Genomic DNA, 13,371 nt, shown 5'->3' on the forward strand with positions numbered 1-13,371 from the left:
AGAACTGCTAATTAAGGGAACTTGTAGCAACAAATTACTGCAGAGAAATGTATTTTCAAGGTAAAAATGCCTGTATAATATATGTAATGCTGTGAATAATAGATACGGGTGGGTATACTAATAGTATGGGTGTTTTTATTACGTAATAAGGGTTTTTGGGGTGTTGTAACGGATGTAGGCATTTACATACTAACTTAGGTAAAAAGAGTGTGCTTTAACTAATCCAGTGCTTACTCGACAATTGGGTCGAGGGGAACAAGTATCGAAATTACTCAAATCCACCTCTGGTCATCCCGCTCTCTTCTCTAACTGTTTGGGTGTTGTTTCCCATTGCCCTGGCCTGTCACTGTCCCGTCTCTGGTTAAACATCCACAGGCCATAAAAAAGTTGCAGAGCTGTTCTGGAGTCACAGTCCTGGCCCTTCCTGAACACTCTGGGTGCTGCGTGATCCATGGGGGCTGCAGGAACTGTGGACAGGGGCTATTCAAGGGGCACGTACACCCACCCATCCCCTACGCCCTCAGCTAGGTGCTTGTGACTGAGTCGTGTCAGAGACACGTTTATCGCAGGAGCCCAGGAAAAGCCATTCAGGCAACTCTCCAATCCCCCATTAATGGCTCTGAACACAGCAGACCTGATCAGTCCCCTCCCCACCGAGGCAGAGTAGAGCTGCATGTGTGAGTGAGGGTCTCACACACAGGTGTCCTGGCAAGAGACTCAGGCCCAGATTCCTTTCCCAGCCCCTCCATATGTGCTGTCCCAGCAATGCAAAGGGATGGAAAAGGGCCTCAGCTCCACTGCAGAGGAATAGCTAGCTCCAATCCCAGCCTATCCCATTCAGTGTAGGGTGACCACCTTTTCAAAAAGCAAAAGTGGGACACATGCAGGAGCCCCGTCCCCTCTGTGACCCTGCACCTACCTCTCTTCTGCCCCCTTGCAGCCCCATCCTCTGCTCCTCCTATTTCCCCAACACCACACCCCTGATCCTCCTCTTTTCACGAGACTCCACCCCCTCTCCAGGCGGGAAGCCACAGTTGGGCCATAGTAAGAGCTGCCCAGGGAGTCAAAGTCACTGTGAGGAGCCCCAGACTCTCCACCTGCCTTGAACAGGGGGCTGGGGGGCCCAAGAGAAGCCCTCAGCCTGCGTCCTTGCCTGCTAGTACCTACAACACACAAGGTGGATCGTCTGGGACTCCCAACAGCGGCCTGGGCTCCAAAGGCACCTCTTACCATGACCCGGCTCTGGCCTGGCGACAGACGCTTGTGGGAAAAGGAGGATCAGAGGGCGAGACCTGAGGGGAAGGGAAGGGGCAGGAGCAGGGCTTTAGGGGAAAAGGAGGAGCAGGGGGTGCATCAAGCCTGAACCAATGTGGAGCCCAGCAAACGGGGAGGTGGGTGGCTCTTAAGTAAAGGAGGAGGATTGGGCCAGAGGCTAGAAGACCTTATGTTTTGGAGAAGATTGTAGAATTGCGACCCCACAAAGGGGGCTTGTGTTTTAAGTATTCCAGCCTGAGAGTAAGTCATTGCAAGAACCTTAGAGACAAGGGCAGGGTGCCTGCAGGGCTACCTCAAGCCAAAAGGGGGCACTCTGGGGTGGCCCCCATCTGCAGGGACTTAGCCGGAGTGGGCTGTGCTCTTAACAGCCTTTACCAATGAGCGGAAGTGAGCCCAGCCCCCAGGCTGCTCTAAACTCTGCTGTGGCAGGGGGAGAACAGGCCAGGGAGTCAAACCCCTGGAACTGTCACTGCTCAGATGGCTGGAAGGCTGGGCCGGTTGGTCTGAGCATGGCTCTGCGACTCAAGACAGCTGAATTAGATTCCCTTGCTCTGTGTGACCATCGGGAAACTATTGGCTGCCTCTGAGCCTCTCTGCAGGTGGATAATAGCCCTGCCCTGCCTCACGGTGCTGGCAGGAGGATAAATACTTTCCAGGTGCTCAGATACTCTGAGACCCTAAGAGCAGGGCTATGTCAGGGTTCCACAGAGCATCACCTCTGACATTTGTCTATAAAAGGCCTCTTATCACAGCCTCCTGTGACAGCTGCTTCTGGGAAGCCCTGTGAGTCCAGCACCTTGGTGTCTGTGGCAGATGTAGGGGTGCTCGGGGGTGACAGTGAGGGGTAGGTAGTGGATTTCTGAGGGGAGTGTTGGAGTGTCATGGGGGCTATCTGCCAAACAATGGAGGAAAAGCCATGGGGGCCTCCTCTTAGATGTCTGGTTGGGAGAAAACAGTCTGAGGGCAAAGGTCAGCTCCACACCTAGGCCCTGTAACACAGACATGGCTGAGCACTATGGTGACTGGGCCCAGGCTCACACAGGTTTCAGCAAAGGCTGCTTCCACAAAAAAGGGGCAAAGAGATTGGAAGATGCTCTCAGAGACACAGGAAAACTAGGCTGGGTCCCAAGAGCTTCTTGGTAGGGACGGTGAGTTGTATGGGCCCGTGGCGCCCGGGCTCCAGCAATGTTCGGGGCCGGGTCTCTCCCCCGTTCCTGCCTGCTGCACCCGCGCGCCTCCCCTGAGCAGGGCCGGCTCCAGGCACCAGCCGAGCAAGCTCGTGCTTGGGGCGGCAGATTGTACAAGGCGGCATTCCGCCCAATCCTAGGGCGCCACGGCCACTTTTTGTTGTTGTTGTTGTTCCGCTCCGGCTGCCCTGTAGGGGGCGGCGGTGCAGACGAGGGGAGCACCCTGCTGGGAGCGGGCTGCATGCTCTGTCTACCCCAGCCGGTGCCAGGTCTGTAGCAAACCCGGCAGGGCAGCCCGCGTCCTTCCCTCCCCGCTGACCGGAGCGGCACAGAGACATCCTGGCAGGTGGTGCGGCGATTGGGGCCGCGTGGTGAGCTCCCTGCTGAAGCCCTGGCAGCCCCCACTCTCTCTCTCGCCCCGCTCCCCCCCCCACTAGCCAGGGCACATCTGCAGCGCAGGGAGTCCCCCTGCACCCTGGCTACGGCCACGCCGCAAGTTTTTTTCCTTGTGTTTTTTTTTTTGCTTGGGGCGGCAAAAAACCCAGAGCCGGCCCTGCCCCTGAGTGTCCCCTGGCCCCCACTTGCTGCCCCCGTGCACCTCCCCCAGGCCTGGAGCATCCCTGCCTCTTCCCTGCAGCTCCCCGCTGCCTCCACCCTGCTGGCTCCTGGCATCAACTGCCGCCGCAGGGTCCCAGTGCCCCCCATCCACTAGTGCCAGGCACTGACAGTGGTGTGAGGTGAGTGTGGTCTGCCTGCACCCCAAACTCCTCATCCCCAGCCCTGCCCCGCCCCAGAGCCCTCACCCCCCGCACTCGAATCCTCTGACCTAGCCCTGAGCCTCCTCCCACACTCCAAACCTCTTATCCCCAACCACAGTCCACAGCCCCCACCCCTGCACCCCAACCCTCTGCTAAGCCCCTCCCACACCCCAAACACCTCATCACCAGCCCCACCCCAGAGCCCTCACATTTTTACATTATTTTAAAAAAATATACAATAACTCCTTGCTTAACATCATTTCCATCATCACCAAGTTTTGGGGTTGCTGGATCTGGGGGGAGGTGGGGTTTTTTTTGGGTCCAATAGAGAACTAGCAGCAGGCATTCGGAGCTGGGCTTGGCTTATGCCCCTTTCTATTAAGATTGTACATGGCCTTCCTTACCCGGTGTGTGCACGTCTCATGCCTGAACATGAAGAGAAACCTCTGAGCTGTGTCTCAGTTACTCCGTGACTCTGCAAGCGTGTCACTGCTATGTCCGGCTGTCTGTGGCGTAACCCTGTTCCGTGCCACAAGTACTCCTGTTCTTCTTCTTACAACCAGGGGCTCTGTAGCCCAGTGCAGAGGGAAAGAGCATCTCTGTCACTGATGGACTGTGTGACCAGAAATGTCCACTAACCCACCCTCAGTGCTTTTGTTTGTGGGTGCTCCCCTTGAGATACAGCCAGCAGCACCAACTCCTGGGATTTCATTGGGAGTATCACACTAGTTCCTGTCTTTCTTAAAGGCCCAACTTCTGAAATCAAGAGACTGTGTAGGAATCTCAGCTTTCAGTTTTCCTAAGGAATTTTTTTTAAGTGTGTTGCAGAAAAGCTAGAAACCCTGAATCAGGTGACCCCAAAGGCTTAGAAACCAAAGGCACATGAAAATGAACACCACATTAGAATATTTTAAAATCTCATTTATTTAAACCAATCTCATGAATTTGAGAGTGTGAATCATAATTTTTGAATGGGGCTTGGTGATACTGGGTACCTAGTTTAAGAGATCTGAAGAGCAAGTAGCAAAAGACACAAAAATTAACAGCAAGCTTTTTAAGGTACATCAGAAGCAGTAAGCCTGCCTATCAGTCAGTGGGGCCATTGGATGATTAGGGGGCTGGTGCACATGACTTATGAGGAGAGGCTGAGGGAACGGGGATTGTTTAGTCTGCGGAACAGAAGAATGAAGGGGGATTTGATAGCTGCTTTCAACTACCTGAAGGGGGGTTCCAAAGAGGATAGATTTAGACTGTTCTCAGTGGTAGCAGATGACAGAACAAGGAGCAATGGTCTCAAGTTGCAGTGGGGGAGGTCTAGGTTGGATATTAGGAAAAACTTTTTCACTAGGAGGGTGGTGAAGCACTGGGATGGATTACCTAGGGAGGTGGTGGAATCTCCGTCCTTAGAGGTTTTTAAGATCAGGCGTGACAAAGCCCTGGCTGGGATGATTTAGTTGGGATTAGGTCTTGCTTTGAGCAGGGGGTTGGACTAGATGACCTCCTGAGGTCCCTTCCAACCCTGATATTCTATGATTCTAAGGGGGGCCCACCCACCACTCATGTTGGGAACCATTAGGAAAGGGATAATTAACAAGAGAGAAAATAACATTTAGCCTCTAATCCATGGTATACCCACACCTTGAATACTGTGTACAGTTCTGGTCTCCCCATCTCAAAAAAGTTATATTTGAATTTGAAAAAGTACAGAGAAGGGCGACAAAAATGTTTTGGGGTATGGAACAGCTTCCACATGAAGAAAGATTAAAAAGACTGGGACTGTTCAGCTTTGAAAACAGAGGACTAATGGGGGATATGAGAGAGGTCTATAAAATTATGAATGGTGTGGAAAAAGTGAATAAGGACATGTTATTTACCCCTTCAAAAGAACCAGGGGTCACCCAATGAAGTTGAAAGGAAGTAGGTTTAAAAGAAACAAAAGAAAGTACTTTATAACACAACGCACAGTCAACCTGTGGAATTCATCGCCAGGGGACATTGGGAAGGCCAAAAATATAACTGGTCCAAAAAAGAAGTAGGTAAGTTCCAGGAGGAGAGGTCAATCAATGGCTATTAGCCAAGATGGTCAGGGATGCAGCCCTATGCCCTGGGTGTCTCTGAACCTGACTGACAGAAACTGAGAGCAGATGACAGGGGATGGATGACTCGATAATTGCCTTGTTTAGTTCATTTCCTCAAAAGTATCTGCATGGGTCGCTGTCAGAAGAGAGGACATTAGACTAGATGGACCATTGGTTTGATCCAATATGGCCGCTCTTATGTTCCTAAATCGTTTCACTGATGCATGGGCTGCTGCAGACAAGCCTTTCCAGGGGATCCCTGTGTTATAGCTGGTAAAGCCACCCTGCAGAGGTCCAGGGCCTGCTGGGTGTGGGAAGTTGATGGGGGGGGTTAGTGCTGCCACCTAGGGGTGTGGACCTGTAGCATGAGAGAGAGGCTCATTGACTGAGCCAGAGCTGAGCTGGAAAATTGAATTTATTTCCCTCCACAAAAAATGTTGAGCCAAACTGAAATGTTTCCTCTTCATCCATTTTTGGGGTGAGTTTTCAAGAAAACTGATAATTTTTCTCTGAAACCTCAGTTGTGACTATGCTGCACAGATGTAGCGGCCTGGATCCCCAAGAGAAATTGGAGGCTTTTCATCTGCCTCTCCCTCACAACATCAATGAAGGTGGCACTGAGGGAGTCTATGGCTGCACTCCGATTATAGAAAGGTTGAAATCTCCCGACCAGTCTAGGGCTGGGGTATTATGTCCATCAGCTACTTTAACCCACGTTCCCATCTCTGTGCAGCCCCCTCCACCCTGTACAACATCCCTTTGGCAAATCTTACAGGCAGTGGCTGCTGTGTCAGGCCCTGGTAGCACATCTCTGATTAACCTGTTCTAGCAGGGAGCTGGAGAGGGTCCTAGAGCAGTTGTGGAGGCTCAGAGATTGTGGGTGGATGGGCCAAGCTACCAGTGGATCACTGAGATCTGTGCCTAACTATGGGGATGTCTGGATCCTGGGTCCACCTTTTCATTCCTCAGGGTAAAGGGAAGAGAACCTTCTACTGGAATAATCCAAGGCAAATCTCCATGTCTGGAGCTTATGGAATCTCCCTTCCCTGGCCTGCACCCTGGGTTTGTAATGCAGGAAAAGGGGCTGCCGGGGAGAAATCTGGTCCTAAATTATTATTATTATTATTATTTTATTTTTCTATTTTATTTTATTTCATTTAATCAACATCACAGTTGTGACAGCATCATTGTTACCACTTGGTCGCCCTCGAGGTAGCCCTGTGACTAATCAGAACCATAGGAACAACAATGACAAACCCGGATTCCAGGAACAAAGCCTGCAACAGGGCTTGGCACTGCAGTCCAGATGGGCAGCATCACCCCACATCCCCTGTGATTTGGCCTCCTGCAGTTTGCCATTGGCCGTGACAAGGTTAAAGCTGGTGCACACGAAGCCAAGCAGCTGAGGTTCCCTGATGGCCAAGTGGCCCCCAAGGAAATGTACAAACATGCTTCATAAAGACAGTTCCCTCCCTGTCTGAACAGATACTGCCTGCTGCCCATGCAACCTCTCTGATGACTCCTTGTCCTTTAGGGTGAAGACCTCTGGTGTCAGCGGCTCCCCTGCTAGCAGGAATTGGGTACGTTGGCAGGTTTCACTATCTTTACAATGCGAAGAGAAGGGGAAAGGCTGCAAGCTGGTTACATTTCCAGATGTTTTGTGCTGCAGCATGGGACTAAACTGTGCTCTTGGGGTAAATGAGTGACGGGGCTGGAGGGCAGGCAGCACTAGGTAGCTTGGGAACCCCTCCCCTATATGTGCCTATGTTACACACTCAGTTATTTAAGCTACGAAGAGATTCAAAACAATCTCGGAATGTTAAAACCACAGTGCCCAGAGTCAGGATTTCTCAAGGGGTCCCATTTCTAGAGGTGCTGTGTGCTCTGGGCTCGATCCTGACAGCGGGTGAGTGAGAGGAGACCCCACAGAATATCAGTGACTAGTTCCCAAATCACCTCAACTTTATTTGCTCCGGGAAATTCAATCAACAAATGAATTTTCAACAATTTTATTCTCCGGCTCGATTATGAATGCAGGAATTCAGATCTGCATTGTTCTGCAGTAACTGGTCTGATAGGGCATATTTCTGTTTCCTGATGACAGAATGAGGGCTCTACAATCTCTGTCCTGTAGATACACCTCAGAGTTACAGGGCTACTGGCATTTCTACCCCTTGTCTGGTCTCTGAGTGCCAGAGGTCAGGCCTCGTAACCGTCCCTCTCATGGGGTGGAATCCTGTGATCTTCCCATCCTCAGACTGGGCCCTGGGCTACAGCACACTGTGGTCGACTGTACCTGCCCAGCAGGTTCAAGTGAGTTTGGCACCTGTGGTTCTTCCCTCTAGGAATCTCAGAGTAGTGATGAGACAAGTGATCAGCCAGTCTTCTTGAACCAAAATACGGTAACAGTAGGAATAAAGAGAATGGGAGAATAAGATCATTTTCAAACAGCAGTCTGTACCTGTCTCTGACCTCCAAACCCTCCCACTCCCCGGGGACCCAGGCAAGCTGAGGGCCTTCAGCCTTCCCCAGCTGGTGTGTGCCTGTCAGTCTGAAGAGCTTCTCAGCAACAGCTGCCCCAGCTCTGGACAGACTCCCAGCTCTGGCAAAACAAGCTGTGTAATGTGTCTGGAGCCTGGAAATAGGATCTTTCCAGCTTGTAGCTCCGGTGTTGTCTCTCAACCTCCCTGAAGTGCTCACTGAGTGATGACTTTTCTTCAGCTGTTGCTTCCCTTCCTGCTTGTATTCCAGCAGCCTGCTGTTAAACTAAGAGCCATACTGATTTAATACACTACAGTCATACCATAAACATCCCAATAGTTAACCCAATATAGCTCTACAGGAAACATCCGAAGAACTGGGTTTATCATACACATTCGTTATGGCAGCTCAGCTCCATGTCTGTCCCAATATCGTTCCCGGGTTCTACGCATTTTATGAATACATGACGTAGGCAGTCAGAGAGACAGAGAGAGAGAGAGACAGAGAGAGCAATAGACTACTTTCATATGTGAAATGAAGTTCCATTTCCATGACTACTCATGTTTTTGACTTTGAAATCCACTTCCTGCAAACCCTCATCATATCTGAGTAACAGGTGCAGGGGTTACTATGTATTAAAGACTGAGAGGGAATGAGTATTTTATATCCTGATCCCAATGCCTGTTACCACTCCAGCTACAGGCTACAGACTGATAGAACAGAACCTGAGGAGAACCAGTCAGCTATTAACCCGGGACAGAGGAACTACTAAACTTTTGTTTGCTGACAAGTGACCGAATGAGGGCTGAGACACTACGATCTAACCTATGAAATCATCACTGAAAGAGTATTGGAAGGGAAAGAATGGGTTAACATGTGTGCTAGAGTACAGATGTGTAAATGTTATCTCAAAACTTTTCATTGTAATACAAATATTACAAACCAAACTTTCATGACATTCATGTACAGGTATATCGAAAGCGAGCAGAAGAGTTGTTGGAATCTCTACAGGAAGGAGCAGTGATAACTTAATGGCTTTCGCTTTAGAAAGTATTTTAGAAGTACTCCACATACTGTTTGCAATGGGTTTGTGCTATTAACTCTTTGTTCAGTGAATAGTTGTATGATACTGTCACCTGGTAAGTGACCAGTAGCTGTTTCTAACACTAACATTCAGGGTCATGAACCAGTCCCTCTGCAATACCTGTGCAAGATTTCCCCAAAAGTCCTGAGTGACCAGAACCGCAGGTCTGTGTTTCAGCAAAGAGTGGAGCTGAGGTGCAGGAAAGGGGAGTGTAATAGGGGTTGTATGTAACTTACACCTATCACCTATTACATGAGCATGGGTGAAGTAACTTGCACAGTCAACTGTATATTAATGCAAACATAGTGTTTGTATATTCATCCATTTTTTATGCCAACCCCACCCCAGCCCAGCTTAAATAACTGTCTGTTATCAGCTTGTACCTTGCCAGATATCTACAGACCATTGCATGGGGAGAGGTTGCAGGTCCTGTGAGGATGAAGAGAAGCCTGTGGGATCATCTAACTCTGTGGATTCAGACAACACTGGCAAGCAAAGCACTTCAGCTCCTCCTGGAGAGATCTTGGGGGTCAGAGTGTATCACTGGGAGCATTTGATAATTCAGCCTGGTTCTGATTGAATTTACACCTGTAAATCTGTAGTGACACATTTAAAGTCACTGTTATTGAATTAAGAACCTAGCCCCTAGAATTTATCCCATGTGCTGCAATGAGGCAGTGGAATAATTTGGACTCTCAGGAGTGGAGAAAAATAAAAATAAAATGTATATAATGAGGCAATGAAACACATTAACAAATAGCTTCAATGCAGGACAGATAAATACAATGACCTTTTTCACCATGCACTTGCATTTTTTGTACATATGTCATGATACAATGGGCCACACTCCGAAGTAGAGGGCCAGAAAGTGTGTCTGTGTGAAGGTCACAATTGTAAAATAACACAGTGCTTACGTAGGCTGCAGAATTCCCAGACACAAGATATCAAGGGGGCCAAGAGTTTAGAAGGATTCAAAGAGGGACTGGATGTTTATATGGGTAAACAGAAAATCTAATTACTGTAGTGAGGATGGTGTCAAAAAGTCTCGGAAGGGCTCTAAACCTTCCTGATTTACATCACAAAATATATCTAATTAGTGGGTGTCAGTGGGAAATTTTCCCTACGAGCAGGTCATCTCATAGCTGCCTATTGCAGGGCTTTCTCCACCTACTTCCGAAACATCTGGAACTGGCCACTGGATAGTGCACTAGATGGACTGCAGATGTGATCCAGTCTGGAAGTGTCTATCTTCCTATTGGTGGTATAAATCCAAGACTATGTTTTTCTGATCTTGTTTGAGTTCCTGGGAGTCTCTAGACTTCTGTCAGAGCAGAAAGATGTCTAGGTAAATATCATCTAGTCTCCTGTTCTTTTTCCTTTCAGGAAAGAAAGATCAATACTCCTCGGACCTGCCCAGTACATTATGTCAGTTGTCAATGACACCAAATTCAGCTTTTCAGTGTTCATTCTCACTGGGATACCTGGGCAAGAAGACATCCATCTCTGGATCTCTATCCCCTTCTGCTTAATGTATCTTATTTCGATAGTAGGAAATTCAGTCATTCTGTTCATTATAAAAACAGATCCAAGCCTTTATGAGCCCATGTACATTTTCCTTTCCATGTTGGCCATCACAGATCTTGGCTTATCGATAGCCACCATACCGACGATACTGGGCATATACTTGTTTAACTCTAGGGAAATCAGCCTCGATGCCTGTTTAGCCCAGCTCTTCTTCATCCACTTTCTTCAATGCACTGAATCCTCTGTGCTCTTGTTGATGGCCTTTGACCGCTTCATCGCAATTCATGACCCGCTGAGATATGCTTCCATCTTAACCCTGCCGAGAATAGCCAAGATGGGACTGGTGTGTGTGCTAAGAGGGGTGGTTGTAGTAGTCCCACTCCCCCTTCTCCTGAAACGGTTCCGATACTGTCAAGCCAATGTCCTCTCCCATTCCTATTGCCTACACCAGGAGGTCATGAAGATGGCTTGTTCGGATATCACAGTCAACAACATCTACGGCTTGTTTGTTAAAGTCTTAACGATGGGATTGGACTCGCTGCTCATCTTCCTCTCTTATGTGATGATTCTCAAAACAGTGCTGAGCATCACGTCTCACACAGAGTGCCTCAGGGCCCTGAACACTTGTGTCGCCCACCTCTGTGCTGTCGTGGTCTTCTACACACCAGAGATCAGCTTGTCTGTGTTACATAGATTCGGGAAGGGCTATTCTCCCTTGCTTCAAATTCTCCTGGGCTACATCACACTGCTGGTCCCACCCGTGATGAATCCAATAGTTTACAGCGTGAAAAGCAAACACCTTCGTGCAAAGATAATCAGGGCATTCTTCAAGTGAAGGGTCAGTTCCTCACCCAGCTCCAGTGCTGGTGACATGAGAGAAGAAGAACTTGGGCCATGGCCAGGGCCACCAATTCCATCATACATCCGAGACAATATGAGCTACTTATCTCCACTCTGTAAAAAGAGTTTCTGACTGGTTCTAAGGCCTGGCAGAAAGGGAGAGGAGCTGGTGAGGGAGGACAGGGCAATGGGGGAAGGAGACCAAAGCAGGCCTCAGCATTTATAAAGTGAGAGAGCCAGTGGACCTGTGGGATGTTAGCCCATAAAGAGCCATATTGGTGGCTGTTCTGACCTTAGAATTCCTCTTTATACAAACAAGATGGAAAAATACAGGTAGCAAAATAGAGTCCAGTATCATGTGGTCTGGTCCCATGCCCTGGCATGTCCTGGTGAGTCATCGCAGCCATTACCCGTAGGCTGGCTGGAGTGATCTCAGGAAGGTGGCCCATTTCAAACAGTTGACAAGAAGGTGTGAGTATTTAGCAAAGGCCACCTTCTTTGGTCTCATTAACAGTACAAAAGTGATTTCCACTCCTTCTTGTCAACTGTTGAGAATAGCCCACCTCCAACTTAATTGAATTAACTCATTAGCACTGACCCCTCCACTTGGTAAGGCAACTCCCATATTTTCATATGCTGTGTATTTATACCTCCCTACTGGATGTTCCACTCCATGCATCTGATGAAGTGGGTGTTAGCCCATGAAAACTAATGCCCAAATAAATGTTAGTCTCTAAGATGCCACAAGGCCTCCTCATAGTTTTTGCTGATACAGACTAACACGGCTACCTCTCTGAAACCCCTTAATACAGTCAATAAAGAGAAGGGAGGTGAATGTTGTTTCCCATTACACTTGACCTGTCACTGACCCATCTCTGGTTAAACGTCCACTGGCCATGAAAAAAGCTGTGGAGCTGTTGTGCAGTCACAGTCTTGGCCCTTTCTGCTAGGTCTGTCACCGCTCAGATGGCTGGAAGGCTGGTCCTGTGGTCTGGGCATGGCTCTACGACTCAAGAGAGCTGGGTTTGATTCCCTGACATGTGTGACCATGGGCAAGCCATTGGCTGTCTCTGAGACTCGGCACAGGTGAATAATAGACTTTCCCTGCCTCACAGCAGTGACAGGAGGATAAATACATTCCAGTGCTCAGACACTCTGAGACCCTAAGATCGGGGCTACGCCAGGGTTCCACAGAGCAACACCTCTGACATTTGTGTATAAAGAGCCTCCTGTGACAGATGGCTTCTGGGAAACCTGGTGACTCTTGCACCTTGCTGTTTGTGGGAGTGCTCGGGGTGACAGTGAGGGGTAGGGAGTGGATTTCTGAGGGGAGTGTTGAAGTGTCACAGGGATGCTGGGAGTTTCAGCAGAGTCACTGGATCAGTGTTTGTAAGCCATTGAAGCTGAATGGGGTTAACTGTCAAGCAATGGAGCAACAGCCACGTGGGCCTCATCCCAGATGTCTGGCTGGGAGAAAGCAGTCTGAGGGCAAAAGTCAGCTACACACCTTGGCCCTGTAACACGGACACGGCAGATCCTGCATGAGGAACTGGGCCTCCGCCGAAAGCCCGGACAGGAGTTGCCACAACACCCTGCACATGGAGATCACGGAGGCCATCGAGCGAGTCGCCGTATCCGCCGCGTCCGATGCTGCCTGCAGGGCTGCTTTGGCTGCCGTCGCCCCCTCGTCCACCAATGCCTTAAAGTCCTTCCTATCCCGCTCTGAGAGGAGTGGCTCGAACTTTGGCAGGTACTCCCATAAATTAAAATCATATCGGCTCAGTAAGTCCTGATGGTTGGCCACCCTGAGCTGGAAACTCAAAGAGGAGTAAAGTTTTCTACCAAAAGAGTCTAGTCTCCTGGCGTCTTTATTCTTGGGGGTGGGTGCGGGCTGGCCCTGCTGCTCCCGGTGGTTCACTGATTCCACCACCAGAGAGTTAGGTGCTGGGTGAGAGTAGAAGTATTCGTGGTTCTTGGCCGGCACAAAATACTTCCTCTCAGCCGTCTTGGAAATTGGGGCCAGAGGGACTTAACCACAGGGCCTTGGAGATGTTGGTTACTCCTTGGTGAAGGGGTAAAGCCACACGGCCCGGCACCAAGGGGGACAGTACATTAAAGAGGGAATCGGACTGGCCCTCCATCTC

The 13,371-nt window shown here is 49.4% G+C and overlaps 1 protein-coding gene across 1 annotated transcript; it reads left to right on the forward strand.

The window, feature by feature from the left end:
- The first annotated feature begins 10,286 nt into the window (after positions 1–10,286).
- On the forward strand, positions 10,287–11,222 carry LOC101942082 (olfactory receptor 51G2-like). The gene has a single exon (XM_005311431.2). It carries the CDS (start codon positions 10,287–10,289, stop codon positions 11,220–11,222), a length of 936 nt encoding a protein of 311 aa, XP_005311488.2.
- The last annotated feature ends 2,149 nt before the right edge of the window (positions 11,223–13,371 follow it).

Source organism: Chrysemys picta, chromosome 1, assembly GCF_011386835.1.
Source record: "Chrysemys picta bellii isolate R12L10 chromosome 1, ASM1138683v2, whole genome shotgun sequence".
NCBI classification, from domain to species: Eukaryota; Metazoa; Chordata; order Testudines; family Emydidae; genus Chrysemys; species Chrysemys picta.